The sequence below is a fragment of the Perna viridis genome, chromosome 2, assembly GCF_037379345.1.
Source record: "Perna viridis isolate PV_CMFRI_1.1 ecotype Kerala chromosome 2, ASM3737934v1, whole genome shotgun sequence".
Lineage (NCBI taxonomy): Eukaryota > Metazoa > Mollusca > Bivalvia > Mytilida > Mytilidae > Perna > Perna viridis.
The window spans coordinates 43,347,367-43,366,173 of record NC_142446.1 but is presented as its reverse complement, the minus strand read 5'-3'; the positions used below and the strand labels follow the sequence as shown (position 1 = coordinate 43,366,173).

Sequence of the window (18,807 nt, the reverse complement as noted above, 5' to 3'; positions counted from 1 at the left end):
TATTGAATGGACTGTTTTTTTTTCAGGAGCGTGTAAGGTTTCACCTTCCTCATATTACAAATATGTGACAATCCATAACTCAGTACAACTGTCCATGAATATAATACAGAACAAATAATAAAAAAAGAACAAGTACTATCTTTAAAAAAAAGATAGCCGACGTGGTAAAATTTGTTCTTTTAACTTCTAATTTTCTGCATTTCATTCAGGAAATAACACATATGGCATGCTATTTCAATTTTCGATACAGTTTTTTCAAACGCAACTAAGTTACCAGTATTTGGCCAATCTGGAAGCAGACTTGCAATCAGGTGACTTGCGTTTCCATGGAGGAGCATCTTTAAGGTCAAAGGGTAGAAAGCAGAACTATTCTGACTGTGTCGAAAAAAAACAAAAAAAAAACACTTGTTATATTGTGCAACCCTATAATATTGATATCACACTCTGTTTGTTTAATTTGGGGAATACAGTTTTACTGGTTATTATTGTATAAGCTTGCTGATTTTATTTTTGGTCATGGACAAAAACTTTGGAAGGATCGCTAGCAATATTTTACTTATTCTGAAAATTGTAAAGATTTATATTGCTGTAGCAATAGTGGTTTCCAAACTATTTCAGTGATTAAGTACAAGTATTCATATCAGAAAAAAAAAACAAGTTTAAAAAAAAACAATACAGATGTATTGCTCTGGTAAACTTAAAATGTCAGTATTTAATATACTTCTAAGTAATACATGTGTACTTTTAAACTTTTTTAACTTAAAATCATTCTCATCCTGAAATGCATGAAATACCTGTCGTATGATGTTAAACCATAATTCATTAATCATTTTATGATTGATTACTTGTTTCAGTATCTGACCAATCGACTACAGATTTACCACAGAGTGCTAGTTCTAGCTCATTGGAGCAGACAAGTTCAGAACTATCACCACCCAGTGATAGGCAAAGTAGAGGTAAGACATCAGTTTTTATCTGGTATGCATGAGAAAATAATACAGCTAGTTCTAATTATTGATTAAATCAACTATTTAACTTTAGTTCAGGTAGTATTGTATCAGTTGGGAGTAAATGTTGTTTAGGAGTAGCTCAGACTTCTTTCAGTTTGCTGAGGAATTTAAGAACATATGCTATCATAAATGTATTACATCAGGAAATTTGTTACTCACACTGTAGTTTTTAACTTGGTTTAGTGTTCATATACATGTTGAAGATATTTATATGTTGACAATATATGATAATGATGCAGGTTTTGGGTCTTGATTGCGGAAATTTTTATTGCTGAAATATTGTCAACACAAGTAAAAAACACTCTTGGTGCAAATAATAGTGCTGTGATAGTTAAAATAATTTTTTTTTAATTGATTTTCCCATATCCAAAATATCAAATAATGTAAAACCATCTCTTGAGAGCAGTTCTACTTTTTCAATATTTTATGAAACTGACCACATATGCTTTTGTTTTTTTCTATTTTTGTTTTTGTTTTGGTACACTGTATTAGGACATTTTATAATTGCGTTGTACTACATTAACTTTGTAGATCTGTCTACAATTGTGGATTTTAGGTTTTTGTTCTATATTTTGTAAGTGCTTTTGATGTGTTAAGATGAGCATTGTCTTCTTCTTTAAGGTCTGTTGGGCCCCAACTTCCCATTTATGATATGAGCTAAGGGAATATTCTCAGCATGACATTGTGTCAGACTTTTTGTTGTTATAAATAACTTTCTTACCAAGCTTATATCTTGATTTATATTTCATTTCTAATACGCTTTCTAAGCTTTTAAGGTACATGTACAGTTTTGTAGATGAATACAATTAGATAACAAATAGAATTACTTTAATATCCCATTGTCTGTCCACTCTATGTTATTAAGCATGGGAGTTTATGGTTTAATATATCTACCATCCATTTAGTGGTCCTTTAATTTTCCTTTAGTGCTTTCTTGACAAGACCGGTAAGTTAGATATAATTTTTGTTGTGTGTTTGTTAGTGTTTTACCAACTTAATGTTGTATGTTACCAATCAGATTAATTAAAAATCTCTGGAAGATTTCTGGATTTTTTTATTTCATTTTAAAGGTTTCCTTTAAAATCCAATTATGTTTGTTTTATTTGTGTGGTTCCATATCAGTATCCATCAGCGTTTGAGTTTCTAGTGTCTTTTGAAAAATAAACATCACTGTATTGTTTTGTGTGTATGAAAATCAAATCTTGTTTTGAAAATCAACTTAAACTTCAAGATAGATTTTTAACATTCAAACTGTTATGTCAGAAAAAATAGGCAACAGAACAGACTTTTAAAAAAAATGAATTAATAAAAATGCTAACATATTTAACATTGTCAAAACCACATTACACAAGATTTCAAGAAAATTTCAGTCGTTTTATCATTTTATCAATACTTTTTAAAATTTTGTTTTCTTTTCTATAACCATTCTTTTTAAATCTTTCAGATGGTGATAATGTAGAGGAGAGCCCAATAAAAAGAACTGCAAGAAGATTGTCTCTTCGGTCAAAAAAGACAGGAAAATCTTCCTCAGTTACTCCCCCTTCTAGTCCCGTACTTAAGGACAATAAGCAGTGAAAATGAGATTTTATATTATATTTATTATTATTATTTATTATGTTATTTATTACATGGAACATAATTAAATCTAGTCATTTTTGTTTTATTTAATTTCCATTGTTTTATTGTTGAAGTTATTCCACCATATCCAGTCCAGCGGCCCTTTTCACAAAAAATCAGAAGAGTAAAACTAGTCGTAAGTTGTGACGTCACAATACTTAACTCTATTATGACATCATAACTTACGACTAATTTTACGATACGATTTTTTGTGAAAAAGACCACAGGTTATTCTTAGATTCATGCAGAGGGTGACTAGTACATACTAGTTGTCAATTTTCCTAAAAGTCAATTAATGCATCCTATATGTCTCGTATTCAAATCACTTTTAAAACAATGACTTGTTATACTGTGCTCTGTAGTGAACAAAAAATATGGTAGTAAATATTGTTTACATTGCTTAAGAACTATTTCATTACTTTCTGAACCTTAAAATCTTTTTGGTATGTTTTTGATAGATAGTAGGTGTAATAGAAAGTGGAATGAAAATAGAAAAATAAGACTTAGCACCCTTTATTTGCATGATTCTAAGGTGGGTAGAGGTACATGTAGTAGTATATTCATACCCATGCCCCCATAAACTAAATTTGGGGTATATAGGTATAAGCCTGTCTGCCCACGTATCTTGTAATTAGTAGTTCCTTCTTAAGTTGTGTCTGCATATTGAATGTTGGTGAAACTTTATTGAATTTAAAACTTAGAGGTAGCATGTAAAGATGTGCATAAAAAAAGATAGTTTAAGTCAGATGCCTGCAGAAGAGGGTTTTTATATGTTAAAGCCTTTTTTAGTGCAATTCCTTTTAAACTACTCAATGAATTATCAATTTTTATAGATCAGGTTATCATCATTTTGATGTGCATGAATGAATAATTTTTGTTGGGTACATGAGAAGGGAGATAACCTTACATATATATTTTACATTTAGGTGGAACATTTCTTAAAGGACAAGTATTGGTTTTATTCACAGTTTTCCCTCTGACTTTAGACAAACCTGTGCACTTGGGAGGAATTTAAAGCATGGCTGGACCTAGAAGTAAAATTCAAATTTGTTTTCTGTTTTAAAATGTTAAAATCTTAACTTGATTTTGCTGTTTTGTTATTAACAATTCTGCAGACTGCCAAAATAAAGAAAGTTAGTAAATGGTTTGAGATGGTGTCAATACATTAAAAGTGAACTGTATTGAAATTGATATGCTAGCCAATAGAAAGACAGTATTACCCTTTGCACAAAAGATAATTTAAACAGACCATATCAAGTGAATTTCAGCTGTCTGTTTATTTTATCTTCTGCAGAATTAACAAAAAATACCATAGAAAAGTCAGGTTATATATACACATATTTGTCTGTAGTCAGAGAGAACTTTGTGGTGAAATTGAACCCATATTTATTGAAAGGTAACAATGAACCTTTAAACTTCTCAATGAATATAGGAAGGGTAAATGTTATAAGCAGATATGTATTATAAAGAAAATGAATGTCTGGTCACTGCAAGGGGAAAGCATCCAATGGTTTGATATAATGTAAATCCACTGGAAGTTGTGTATATGTTTTTGTGGACTTTCTTGCAGAATATTTACCAGGAGATTAATCAGCCTCCACCAAAGTAAATGTGTACTTACGGATAATCTCACTAACTACCATGACAGAAATCCTTGAACTGTTGGACCAGTGACCATTTTTATTTTATCCCTGACTTTACTTGAATAGTGTTATTGTTGATGATCTTTCATCAGTGGACATTGCTGAACACCAAAAGAACTCTTTTAACTTGATTAATTCACATTGATATTTTTTCATGCAGCTTTTTGGGGCAGGTTGAGCCAGGTAAAAATGTGCATTCTACCACATTTGAAGGAACATAATTAAGGCCCAATCTAGAGGGAGAGATGAGCAAAAACCTCCTTGTTAGTCTTTGAAAGTGATTAGTTTTTGTAATAGATTACAAAGACAAAAATGCCAATATTGTTATTTGTTAAACAGAATTTACTTTAACTTTCCTGTGTAATTGATGTCTAGATTAGGCCCTGCATAATGCAAGAAATAAGATGGCAGGGTGCTTTTAAAATGGGAAGAGCATTCAAATCCATTCAAAACCATCTGTAGGGAACACTAATTGAACATGAAAATTCTTGTAAGAACAATACAATGGTGTATATATTTTGGTCTCGTGTTCCCAGCTGACAAGGGAGGGTGTTTGAAACCACTTAGCAGATTACTTCTTCATACCTATATTGTGTGTAGATGTGCTTCTTAAACCACTTTTTCACTTTTCATTCAGCATATTTTTATTGCAAGATTAATGGGATCTAATACTGTTGGAAATATTTTTCATCACCAAAAGACCTTAAGATACTTTTCTTCTGAAACAACTTGAAATATTGCATCAATTATAAGTAGTCATTGGCAACAACCACTCCAATATCAAAAGCAGTCATGTGATCAGAGGAATATAACACAAACATTAGATTCCTAAGCCTTCTAGGTATTGTGAATAAATGCTTTACATGGCCTGGCTTGATACAACAGAGATCTAACCCTGAACAGCTTGACCAAGTTTGGACACACCATTCAAGCTTGATACAGCTGTAAATTTTAATTGCAATTAAATATTTGACACATGATAAGAATTTAAGCAGAATCAAAGTCATCAGCAGTGATTGTTTCTAGCCCTTTTTTTGGCTCTTAATTCCTATATCAGTCTAGTTACAACTCCTGAATTTCCTCCCAGCTTTGCATTTGTGTTGTCACATTATGCCACGACAACATAGAGATCCATTCATTTATCATGAACCCATTTTATCTCATATGGCCTACCTACAGGAAGAATGTGTAAAATTTCAAGCTGCTGTGATGAGTAATTCAAAACTGTGACAGAACATTTTTACAAATGAACACATGGACAAGAGTAAAAAAAAAAAAAAACGTGTAAAAATGCTTGTTTTTGCAACTTGAATCATTTAGGAAATTACTGAATGATTCAAGTCACAACCCCCAAAATCAATCCTAGCTTTATTTTTGTATGGCACCTAGTACAATGTAGTATAATTTCTTAAAGATCCATACACATATGCTAAAGTTAGTTTCTGGAAACTAAATGGTCTAAGATGTCCACAGCATAATACCACAATACAACTGCAAATTTGTGTGGTTGTATAAAAACACTATGCATGTGGCAAAAGAAAATTAAAGGCAGTATCTCCGTCATGATTTTATCTATTTTTAAGCAATCATTTTAATAACATGATACAAATTAATTACATTTTCCATCATATGAACAAATTTATCATAAACAATGTACAATTTTTTTTTAATTTCCCAAACTACATTCTTAACAATCTTCTACTCCAATTAATAATCAATATAGCCACATCAGATGTAGATTCTCTTCCAACCGACAAGAGGTGGGGCAGTCATACAAGAGAAGGGGATAACAGTCTATAATACACAAAATTCTATTGGGAACAGTCAAATATGAGAAGGTTCACTAAGTCCATAATACTTCAATCTATGGGGCACCATCTCACAAGAGAAGGATCACTACAAATCATAATACACAAAAAACTAGTATCAACCAAGAACTTGTATCAACAAAAAAAACAACAACTTCCAATGACACAACATATATTACAATAAATAAAACATTCTCTTATATTTAATCAATATTTTTTTTTAGTTTGGGATGAACATATTACTAATTCAGGAATCATTAGAGAATGAATCATTTTATCAATGTCAAAATATAAGGCCATGCCAATTCTAAAACTTATAAAACTTGAAAGTTCAAATAATATTAAAGAGATTCTAGCCTTGGTAATGTTTTCATTACCTAACTAATACAGAATAGTTTAATTAGGCTGTTTAACTATTTACCCCTCAATCATGGTAAACATACTTGTGACCTCATTTTCTCAATAAAAAAAAAAACTGTAGCTAATTTTTCTCATGGTACACTGACTATATTCAATGACTTATTTCTATCTATGTATATTAAAAAACAGAAAAGGAGAAACAAAAATCTCTATGTAGCTTCTACATTTAAGGAGGTAGACCTAGAATAAGGGACATAACTCTTAAAATCAGTGATATGTTTGTATCATATTCAATTTCACCAAAGCATCTCAAGCTTTTGTTTGAAGCAGAATAAAATCAACCCATTAATTAGATGCTTACACAAGACTGAAGTAAACTGCTGCATACAAACGTTCTAATGATTTTTAAGAGTTGTGTCCCTTACCCTAGGTCTACCTCCTTAACAGATATAATAGTGTTTATAAGGAACATACAAGTATGAGAGAAAATGTGTTCGTATGCAAAATAGAAACTTATAAAAAAAAAACTGCTGTCAACAGCGTACTACAATGGGATATCAACAGGAGTTTCACATGACAAAATTTACAACAATGTCTGATGGAAATTCCTCAGAAAAAAATATATACACATACATTGTATTACTAAGAATGATAATATATGCAAAATATGACTGCTAAAGTTTCCTTGGTTAGACAAAAACTGAATTGAAAAGAGAAAATTTTGGAAATAAAACATAAAGGTAAACATTCAACTAAAATGAGTTCTAAAACACAAGAAACACACTTTTGTATATTCTACATCTACTTCAGAGCATCACTAAGTTCTAGGCACAGTAAGAATAAGAATCTACAAACAGATGTGGCAAAATCAACAGAAAAATGACCATTGCTATTACATGTATACAAAAAATGGCAATAAAAACAATCATTGATTATGTGTATATATTCATTTTATCATAAAACTTCACAAACAATTCACAATATATTCAATGTAACACATCTTAACATTTGTGAAGTTGAAATAAAAAAAAAAATGGCTCACTCACCACAACACAACTTTTTTTCTTTTCAGAACTTCACCTTTTCTCTTGGAAAAAGCAAATCATCGCACAAGCAGATGTGCAACTACTTTTTGTTTAACATTACCTTTAGTGTTCAAAAATAAAATGAACCTTACGGAACAACATTTATTTCTATTGTATTTTCTGATAAAACATTATTTTGAAGAAAACAATTAAAATAAATTGTATTTTCTATAGAGAATTCTTGTTCTTGATTTTAATATTTCAATGTTTTAGAACTTTATGAAAACATATAAATATCAAATAATGAAAGGTTTTGCAAAGGTTTTGTAATTTTAAGATTCAAGGTAATTTCTAACAACAGATTGATTGCAGTCCTTGCCCTGATTCTATATGAAAAAGAGAAAAAATCTGCATGATATTCAAGGCATCCATATAAAAACATGAATTACATGTATATATTTTAAGTTTTTTGTTGAATCAGGAATTAACTTACCATAATGCCCTATCAAATGTGTGACTTATACCTCAAATGACAGCACAAAAATCCCAGTCATACATACAAGGAAATCTAAGCATTACAAAAGTGAAAAGCAGTTTTGATTAAAAAAGTTGCATAATCAAACAAAGTAAAAAACAAATTTTTGTTACTCAATCAAATTTCTTTAATAAATATCCATACTAAATTATCAGTATTTGTTAATATATAAATTTCATATTTTTGCTTGAACAAATTAAGTTAATTTTGTAAGAATAAACTTAATTACTGCAGATACATATATTTGGCTATGTCCCCTAAGTAAATGGTTTTTGATAAAAAGAAAGGTCCTCAAATCTAATTTTTTGGTTGAAAAGGTAAAATGATGATATTGAAAGACTTCCAATTATGATATGCAAATACATTTGCTGTAGGAAATGTCATATGATTTGACCATTGCAGTATCATTATTTCAGAGCTGTGTGTGATAAAAAAAAATAATTTGCGATTCAAGGAAAAATTCACAGTAGGTAGAAATATAAACTTAGTATCATATGGTTGAAATTATGACTCTGTTGCATAGAACAGAAACATCAAAATAATTTCAGAGGTCACTTTATAAAGAGTTCATTACTTCTAATGGTAGATCTTGCTTGGTCTTACAACAAGACAACAGAGACCTAAGGATTGCAAAAGCTGACTAGGCCTTGGGTCTAGTAAGCTAGGAACAGGAATTTAAACGCTCCATCTCATCTTGACTTAGTCTTCGTTCAGAACTAAAACATTTACTCCATATCATACAAACTCCATCACAAATTGGAACAAAGCTAAATAGGCTTATATAGTAATGTGGTTACATATTTTTTCCTGAATCTGTGTGTTGCACTTAAAACCATGACTCCATCCTGGAAAAAAAATATACTTTCAGTTTATTTTAATGCTATACTGTCACAGTTTTATATCAGAGGGTGCATGTCTGAGGGCAGGGAACTGCACACCTCCATTTCTACATGAAGAAAATACTTGTAATGAAATACTTTGTGGCAAGTTTATGTTGAAGTGCAATAATTACTCTTCTTAATACAAGGTTACACCTTATAAATTCTGCACTATAGACAAGCAACTATCATGAAATCTCGATCTATTTAGGAGATATATATAAACATACCTTTATTGATAAGGCATAAAGGTGATTCAACATGACATGATTAGGTTCTGGTAGCAATGTGGGTTCACACTGAAAAAAATAGTTAACATAATACAATGAATTGTTTTATTATTTATCATAAGTATAAGCTTTCGAAATAGTTAATAAATTGTCATTCTACAGATAAGGACAGAAAGGTAAACACAAGTGAAAGTGTTCTTACATATGTATAACTGATGTTATACGAGATCAACTAAGTTGACGTCAGAAAACATCAGGATTTCATAATTTTGAGTTCCCATCTTTATAGAGAACGAAAATAAGTTTCGTAAAAAATAAATAGTTTTGATCAAAATGAAAGAAATCATTTAAAACCTTAAAATTAAGCTGACAGCAAGGAGTCACAATGTATAATCCTGTTAACAATAGTTTTCTTTGAATGATTGACAACCAACTCATATACAACATAGGACTTTGTACTTAGAATCTTGACACATTACCTTCTGTTCAATATTAATTAGTCTTTTCATTAAATTTTGCATTTTTCTGATCCTTCTAAAACAAGTAATGGACGGGTAACCAGGTTGTAAGAATTACTTACATGTGCTGGTATGTCTTTGTTCAGTATAACCTGTAATAAGTGTGGTGGAAGAATCGGAGGGCCTGTGACCTTTTCACCTGGTTTCCTGACTGGTACTTCCTGACCATATTCATCATCTAAAGACTCTCCTGGTGAAAAAAGGTTCAGGGGAATATTAATACCAATGTTTAATCCACAGTAGTTCAACAACATAAGAGGCATTTTGATACTTTGAATGAATCACAAATATTTTTTCTTCTTAAATATGAAATTTTCACCACTACTTAACAGCAGTGTGTAACAATGATAATAGTAACAGATGAAACATATGTGATTTTCTGTTATTTACTGTAAAAATACAGTACACCTAGAGAGGGAGGATTCTCTTACTTTTATTTCGGTGTCCAGTGGATCACAGAGTTTTGCAGAGCCCACTCCTAAAATCCTCCAAGTGATTTTCCCACCTGGGAGTATTTTGTTGCCTTTTTGGGAGTATATCGGAGTAACTCCAAGTATTTTACTATCTTGTGTATTGTAATCATGTTCACACGACAGGTAAGACAGGATGTAAATGGTACTTCGAAGGATAATCAGGGCAATAAAAAAACTCCCAACAGGGAGTGTTTTATTGCCTTTTGGAGGAAGTATGCCAACACTCTACATGTTGACTTACTCTCAAACATTTAGAACGGGGAAACACTCTCAGACCAAGGTGGGGTCTGGGAGTAGGCCAGAGAGTCAACACAGCAGCGCAGTCGCTAGTAGGACATACTCTGAGTTCTTCGGTCAGGTATCCCAAAACACTGGGCTCCGCCACCAGCACCAGTTGGTTCTACTAACCCACTAACATTGACCGTGAGAGGCTTGTATTAGTATTCAAGGTCGTTAAAAACCCCCAATCACCAAGTATGCCAAGATCACTCCAGGATTTTTATGGCATTTTTGGGAATTTCCTGGAGTCACTCAGAAAAGTGAATCCGAAATCTATACTCTTTGGGTGTATTGTATTAACTTTTGCAGATTCTGTAAAGTGAACATTTTCGCAGGTAATGATTTATGCGGTTTCCAAAAATGCTAAGCATTCTATAGTGTAAAAAATCAATTTTACAGGTACTATTTTTCGTGCTTATCTGCCCACCGTGAAACTAGCGAGAATTAGTACAGTATTTTACAGTAATTAACATCTGTCCGACAAACACCGTCCTTTATTTTTTTCCCTAAAATCATTGAAAAAAAGAAAAAAACTTTCTAGCCTCAATTTTTTTCATTTGACTTACTTCCTTTGTCTTTCTTGGAATTATTTACATTCAAGCTATCTAAAGCTAAAGCTTCAAACACCTCAAAATCAGCTTTCCTGACCTGTATCACATTATTGGTGTTCCCTTGGTTGTCAGCCTGTGTAGGCTAAAAAAGATAATACATGTAAAATAAATTCATAATTTTACAAGACACATGGTACACATACAAATATCAGTACAGTTTCTGGCAAAATTATGGCACAAACTGTTACTACATACTCAATGATTTGAGTAATTTAACAAAGGTCGTTTTAAATCTGAATATTTCATAAATCACTTCCACTTTTAGTTTTAAATAAAACTACCGATAATTTCACTACCTCAGATGGATTGTGTTGCCACTGACCATCTACAAAGAACTTGTACTGATGTTCACCCTCTGGCAGTTCTATGATAGTAAGGAAGTCTCCATGACTGAAAAAGAAACAGTTTTATATGGTTTAAAATGTATACTTTTTAAAGATTGAGTTAAAAGAACAATCTACTGTTTAAGGTCATTTTTTCAAGTGATTGTACATTTATCAAAAATACCTATCATCAACAAGCAAAATTTAGAATTTTAAAAATATTCAAACTAAATTGAATTTTAAGAAGGTGGACCTAGGGTAAGGGACATAACTCTTGAAATCAGTAATGTTTGTATCATATTTAATTTCACCAGTCTTTCAAGCTTTCCATTGAAACAGAATGAAATCAGTCCAAGTTACTTTGAAGCTTAAATGAGATTGATGTAAAATGGTGAATACAAACATTACAATGATTTGTAAGAGTTGTGTCCCTTACTCTAGAAAAGTCTAAAGTACAAACATTAAGTAATAGAAGTCTAACTAATTAGCAACAAGAAGTGTCAAGAAGCATCAAGAAATGACAAGAACAATCAAAATGTCTAGAAAAAGTACCAAAAAGATTTTAAATATATTTACATATCAACTGCCTCATATTATTACTTTTAAAGTTAGATTACATACAAAGAAAGTACTGTTCACAATGTAAAGTCACAAAAAAATGGTAAAGTCCAACATCCTACATATGTAGGAAAAAATTAATAAAATTTCTCAATAATAAGATATACACATCTTAAATAGATATAAATTAAAATTTGCAAACTTTGAATAACATCATAAACATGCTGAAAATGTATGAAAAAATAATCAAATTTCTCCATAACAGGAGGTGCACATCTTGCAAAGTTTGAGTTACAGATTACAAAAAGTGAGTACCCTGAAATATGAAAGAAGGACACAACGATGGAGTGGAGCGGCTACTGGACCTGCTAACACCAATGGTGACTCAAGTAAAAACTTTCCTTAATACAATGATTGAAGAAGGTTACTTGATAAACTCAACGATCATGTACAAGTGTTCATTTTATTAATTAAAAAAAAATAACAATCATTTGAAAATGAGTTCAAAAACATGAGTTTTTTTATTACAGTTAACTTATGTATATCTATTTCAATGAATCACAGGTACCAAAAAGTGCTTTAGTATTTGAGTTTAATGGGCCTAGAGGGTGTACGGCTACATTATATGTCAATGGAAAGATAAATCAATGCAGTTTTTAAATATCCTTCTTTTAAACTGAAAAGTGGTAGAGTTTTCTGTTATTTTGCATTAACTGAGGTGGGGTCAAAGATCAATCGACCCCAATATCCTTTGATAAGTAATTTAAGTGAAACAATTTATTGTAGGTATTAGGAAACAAGTAACATTTAAAGGTCATATGTATAGAATTTCAAAAATGTAAAAAGTAACTTTTTCAGTCTAAAGTTGATTAATCACAGAACAAAATTGCCCCTAAAAATGGTTGCATTTTAGTGCATTTTCAATGATTAAGAGATAATAAGACACTGTAGAATATTACAATGTTTATCTAAATATTCTTTACTGAATAACAAATAAAATAAACACAACTTTCTCGATTCAGTCTGCAACATGAGCTTTACAAAATGTGTTTAAAGGTGCAAATTTTCACATATTTCAACTACTAATTATACTAAAATTGTAAAATATGAAATCATTTTCGAGCCAACCTGTCCTGTTTCCTAACTGTTGTTGCTCCAGAAAAGCATTAATATTATCCAAAGTGACTTATTTTTTTAAATGATCGTTATTTTTAAGCAGATAGATAAAAGATTGACATATTTGTTTCTGTTATTCAATAATCGAGCGCTCAACAATGTTCGTTTTGAGGAAATTGGAAGGAAGAAAGGATATCCATAGTCGAGACAAAACACCACCAATACAAAAAGTCTCATAAGAATAACATATACAAATTTAACGAATCAACTAGCAAGCCAGGCTTGATAAAAAATTAAAAAAAACTGGTGGGTTGGACCAGGTTCATTGGCAGGATATTAATTTTAACCCCTTTTTTTCTGTTTTTCTTTAAGCGCCCATTGAACTGTTCTTATATAAATGATGTCATTCCGGTTTAAACAAAAGAGGGAAACTACAGCATTGATTAAAAGTCATCTACGTGTAGCATGTGACGATGAAAAAGATAACATTACAAAGATTTTTTGTAAATGGATTAATTCAAATAAAATCAACCTTTACTATCATATAGACCGATGAAAAGTTTCCAAGTTATGAGTTGCTTATTTCTGATTCCTAGATTTTACAGCATCTTCATTAGGCAAGGGTTACGGTCCTGCCCCTTCTATTGTGTGAAGGGAGGGAACAAGACCGTAACCCTAGGGTAGTGTATATGCTTTTACAGTTGTGATCACATATTCAATTTAATTATTATTGGTATTTAGATTATAACAAATCAGAGTCAGAGTGAACCATTAAGTGGCTCATATTCATTCTATGCATGAAGCAGACAGACATGCTTAGCTGCCCAAAAATTAAAAAACTATGACATTGTAATTGTTCAAAACAACTTCTCTACTTTGACAAAATATGACAATAGAAGTAACGCACAAATCAGTGCACAAATCACTTACTACAACTGCTCTGTACATGTATGTTTACGCCGCAAAAAGGATAGTTTAGAACAACTTATAGACAGTAAATATACAAGTGATAGATAGTTTCCCCTGTTTTTAAACATCTTGATCAGAGCCCCTGGCCTGGTCAATGATGTTTCCTTTGAACTAATATTCTATGACAACTATATAGGTCATATTCATACGGCTACAGTTCTAAAACTGGAGTTTTTTTGAGAGGTAAAAAAAGATTTTATTGCGTCTGAGCTTGTTTTTGCATTAGAATTTTTACAAGGAATCTGGTTTCTTTTTATCAACTCGTTTAGTATAATATGTTCAGAGCAGCGGCGGATCCAGGCAGGATGCATGGGATTGGCACCCCCTTTTTATTGGAAAATTTGTCATTTTCATTTGTAAAATTGACAAAAAATGGTTAATAATATCCTAGTATACACACAAACACACACCCTTTTTAGAGGAACCCTGGCTGGCACCCTCCTTTTCACAGTGTGGATATTGCATTACAAGCATCAGTCTGGCCCACAGTTAAACATCGTAAGACGTAAATATTGTGAAACATGCATGTACATGTTTACACATGCTTCAGTGCAATGTTCAAAGTTCATAGTTTATGTATTGTCAACTTTATTACGAAATCCAGCCTTATCATAAACCCCCAAGTGCATTTTTTGTTTGAGAATCCTTGACACATGGTTAAATCTTTAAGATTTTATTTGAAGTCCAATCGTATGAAGACAAATGCAACAAAAAAATATGTATGATATTTGTAGGTGCAAAAATAAATCTCAAAACCTTAATTTTTTTCATCAAAACATAAGGTAGACGCGATACTTTACATAACAGTCTGGAAACTAGATAAATTGTCCGGAAACGATTCTGTGTTATACAATTTTAGTAAAATTAATAGTTAAAATATATGAAAATTTGCAACTTCAAACTCATTTTGCAAAGCACATGTTGCAGATCGAATTGAGAATGTTGTGTTTATTTTATTTGTTATTCAGTAAAGAGTATTTAGATAAATATGGTAATATTCTACGGTGTCTAATTATCTCTTAATCATTGAAAATGCACTAAAATGCAACCAATTTTAGGGACATTTTTGTTCTGTGATTAAATAGTCAACTTTTGATGGAAAAACTTCCTTTCAACATTTTTAAAATTCTATACATATAATCTTTACATGTTACTAGTTTCCTGTGACCTACAATGAACAATTTCACTTAAATCACTCATCAAAGTGTATTGGGGTCGATTGATTTTTGTCCCCTCCTCTAATTAATGTAAAATAGCAGAAAATTCTACCACTTTTTTGTCAGAAAAGAATGATATTCAAAAATTATATTGATTTATCTTTCCATTGACATATAATATAGCCGCATACCCTCTAGGCCCATTAAAGTTCGAAAAATCCTTAGCTGTCCGCAGCACTATTTTTCTTGGAAAGTATACCATAGATCAGTGTTATTTGTTTCACGTGTTTTCTACAATACAATGAACTGAAAAATACACAGATTCACATTACCGTATTTTGGTGTGTATTTTGCACACATTTTTACATAGAAATCATTTCCAGAGCATGGGGTGCATATAATGCATCAAGTCATAAGAATTGACCATGAAATAAAAGATTTTGGTACGAGAAAAGACATTGCATAATGTAAACAAACAAACCGGAAGTGAAATGTTGACAAAAAAAAGTCTATCTTATCATCAAATACATCTTTAAGTATTGAATTTTTAGTGATATTTTCTTCAAATCATGTTCAAATGTCTTAATAACAAGTCTCAAAAAAAGGTTGTACAATATTTCCTTCTTATAAAACATGGTTAGAGATTAAATGAAACAACTAAAAACTAAAAAGTAGCCAAGTCATTTTTGCCAAACCCTCCTTTAATATCAAATGATTATGCAGCTGAAAATGATTATTTTGAAACGTATTTTGATTGTTTCTTACAATTTTCTTCCTTTATGTTTTCAAATGAAAAATTGTGAAATTCGAGTAACCAAAACTGGAACTGCTTGATTTTCCCAGCTTTTGTTTGATTTTGTTTTATAAGCCATTTCATACAGTACCCCCAGACGAAGAATTCTCTTACTTTTATTTCAGTGTCCAGTGAATCACAGAGTTTTTTACAGAGCCCACTCCTAAAATCCTCCAAGTGATTTCTCCCCTCAGTGAGTATTTTATTGCTTTTTGGGAGTATTTGGGAGTCACTCCAAATATTTTATTACCATGTGTATTGTAATCATGTTCACCTGACAGGTAAGACAGGATGTTGGTAGTACATCAAAGGATTATCAAGTCAGTAAAAAATGAGTGGGGGAATATGTTATTGCCTTTTGCAGGAAGTATGCGGAGATTACTCCAGGATTTTTATGGCATTTCTGGGAATTTCCTGTAGTCACTCTGAAAAGTGACTCCAAAATGGGACTTTGAAAATCTATACTCTTTGGGAGTACTGTACATCCTTTGTCAATGTTATCAAACTTCGAAATTAAAATTACCCAGTTTATGTAGCTACTGATCTTCCCATGATGTTTTAGTCTAAATAAAAGTTTCTTTCTTCCACACTATGGTAGGAAATACCGCATCAAGGTTAATAAATTGACCAATCCAGTACATCTTTTGTCTTACTAAATTTTACTGCAATCCAAGTCTAAAAACTTTTTTTCACATGTTTAGACCTTCAAAACTGCACTGTGGATAATACATAAATGTGTATTATACACACACCAAAATACAGTACTTTAATATACATGTACATATCAAGCTAACATTTTGTTCATTTAAACCACCAACCTTTTGACAAGAGGTATTTTGGCCCATTTGTTAAAGCTTCCCGCTAGATAAATGTCTTTTCCACCACCTTCCCATTTAAATACTGTTGGTAAAAGTTTAGGCTGCTGGGGCATCATCTCGGCTCCCTGGCTAAGAGTTGTGGCTGCTCTTGGACGCTGAAAGGTTAATATATATGCATCTTTGTAGTTCCCGGTTAGTTAAAAATTAGAGGAAAAGCAATACATATTTACATGCAAGTTTTTATTTAAACAAGCTACAAATGTACATGTATTATTGATACATAAATTCTGTTGTGTTATTTTTTTGGTTTTATTCATTTTTTATCTTCAAAATAGTGGTAACTTCTCCTAATAATAACCAGGACAGTCCATCGGAGTATCCCAGGAATCAGCAATGGGGGGGGGGACAATAACTTCCAACAAAATCGTATATATTTGTAAGTGCAGATTGAAAGGTGGGTGAAATAGAGAGAAAATGACCTAAGTGGAGACAGGACAGATTATCAGTATGAATTCTTATAGTGTGTGGATAGTGTGTGGTCACTTGTTTCCATCATTTGACCAGTGCACAATTCTTTATAGTTTCATCTTGTTAACATCTTCACTTAATAATGAATTAAAATTCAAAAACCACTTTTAATGTCTGGGTTTATCAAATCTGTTTCTCTAGATTGCAGAAGTCTTGTACATGTAGATGACTGCTAAGAACTTGGTAGAAAAGGTTTGGTTATCCAAAATACAATATGAGGAGTTACCATGCAACTGGTTGAAATTCCTCAGTGAATTGATAGACTCTTTTATAGTACATGTAAGTTGATGACCATGCTCATTACATATTTCCTTGAGGTAGGGCTTTGGTAGAACAAAAGAAATTTCCTTGCAGAAGTGTATATTGAGTGCCCTCCATGCATGCTCACCAACATCCCACAGTCAGCACAGGGTTTATTCTGTTATCAAGAAAATTTAATGCAGATTCAGTCAATAGGAGCCACAGGCATTGTAATTGTAAACATTATTAATCAACTTACAGATACATGTACAACTTGTAAAATCTTAAACACATTAACGTGTTATGGCATAGAAACCCATGTTGTAATTACCCGCACGTTAGAATTGATCACTTGAATATGGTCCAATTCTGATCCACCATATCGTCCAGCTACCATCTGTGGGCCAGATTCATCACCAGACACATGTCGCGATTTTTGAGATGAGTTCCCCATTGTTCAAAAACATATAACAACATAAGTCTGTAGTAAATAAATATTTATTTACTGCACAAGGCCCACACTTGCAAATTTTCTTAACTCTATTCAGATCAAGGACAAACTAGAATGTCAACAACGTTCGTGAGGTTGACCTCGACAACACTCGTCATGTGGTCCAAATATTTTCTGAAATATAAGATCAGCATGCAAGATAATAAAATTTCCGATTTCGACTTCGATGGAAGTCTCTATGATGTAGTTCCTGGTAGAGATAATTATGTCATTTTGTCGATCAATTACTTGTTTTGACTGAAAATTGTTGAAAAGGCTGTCAAGAAAGTAAACAAATATGGAGGCAAAAATTTCCCATGCGCATGTCAACAAAAGTGAAATAATAGCCGTTACAAATCGGAAAGTAAAATGATTCCGAATTCAAAGTAATCAACTCCAGGGTATTTTCTGAGTAGTTACATTAGTTCTGTTGGGAAGAACAGCAATCGTATTCAATATAATGTTTGTTTATTTTTTGGTTTATATTGGCAATGGATCTTCCAAACTTAATTGTGCTCAATAGGCCTAAATCCAGCTAAGTGTAACGTATAGTGCCAAAGGAGGATATATACTACCCGAGGGATTTAATATTACAGGGACTCGTTATTCCAAACAAAGTCTATATACTGGTTAAACCTAAAGCCTATACGATTTACATTTGACATACACATACTGGAAGGGGGAGAAATTATTCAGGATATTAGTTATACAAGTTATAAAATAGACAAATTGATAATAACAAAGTTATGATGAAAATGCCAAAGAAGGGTGTGTTCTCGAAACACTTAAATATGATAACAATGTCAAAATTTACCTTTTAAAATCAAT

The 18,807-nt window shown here is 31.7% G+C and overlaps 2 protein-coding genes across 8 annotated transcripts in view; one reads left to right on the top strand and one right to left on the bottom strand.

The window, feature by feature from the left end:
• Positions 1 to 2,673, top strand: part of LOC148625218 (ral GTPase-activating protein subunit alpha-1-like) — a 53,656-nt gene extending 50,983 nt beyond the window's left edge. For 6 of the 7 annotated variants that reach the window (XM_088568587.1, XM_088568588.1, XM_088568589.1 and 3 more), the window contains 2 exons: positions 855 to 956; positions 2,455 to 2,673. In XM_088568587.1, coding sequence (XP_088424713.1) covers positions 855 to 956; positions 2,455 to 2,585 — 233 coding nt within the window. In that variant the 3' untranslated portion in view covers positions 2,586 to 2,673. Of the gene's footprint in view, positions 1 to 854; positions 957 to 1,937; positions 1,957 to 2,454 lie in introns of all 7 variants that reach the window. The other variant, XM_088568586.1, reaches the window with a different exon arrangement.
• Positions 2,674 to 5,824: 3,151 nt separating this feature from the next.
• On the bottom strand, positions 5,825 to 18,309 carry LOC148625217 (5'-AMP-activated protein kinase subunit beta-1-like). Its single transcript, XM_088568595.1, has 7 exons — positions 17,821 to 18,309; positions 16,722 to 16,876; positions 11,284 to 11,377; positions 10,943 to 11,069; positions 9,687 to 9,814; positions 9,107 to 9,175; positions 5,825 to 8,843 (listed from the first exon to the last, which is right to left on the bottom strand). The coding sequence occupies exons 1-7, from the start codon at positions 17,941 to 17,943 to the stop codon at positions 8,766 to 8,768; spliced, it is 774 nt and encodes a 257-aa protein (XP_088424721.1). The 5' UTR covers positions 17,944 to 18,309; the 3' UTR covers positions 5,825 to 8,765.
• Between the last annotated feature and the right edge of the window lie 498 nt (positions 18,310 to 18,807).

What these genes read in the sequence shown, in the direction of transcription:
- LOC148625217 (XM_088568595.1), bottom strand. Translation starts at nt 17,943, where the DNA reads ATGGGGAACTCATCTCAAAAATCGCGACATGTGTCTGGTGATGAATCT. An exon ending in TGATCAATTCTAACGTGCGG is followed by an intron (nt 16,877 to 17,820) that starts GTAATTACAACA and finishes TTAACCTTTCAG; the next exon opens with CGTCCAAGAGCAGCCACAAC. An exon ending in AAAATACCTCTTGTCAAAAG is followed by an intron (nt 11,378 to 16,721) that starts GTTGGTGGTTTA and finishes TTTCTTTTTCAG; the next exon opens with TCATGGAGACTTCCTTACTA.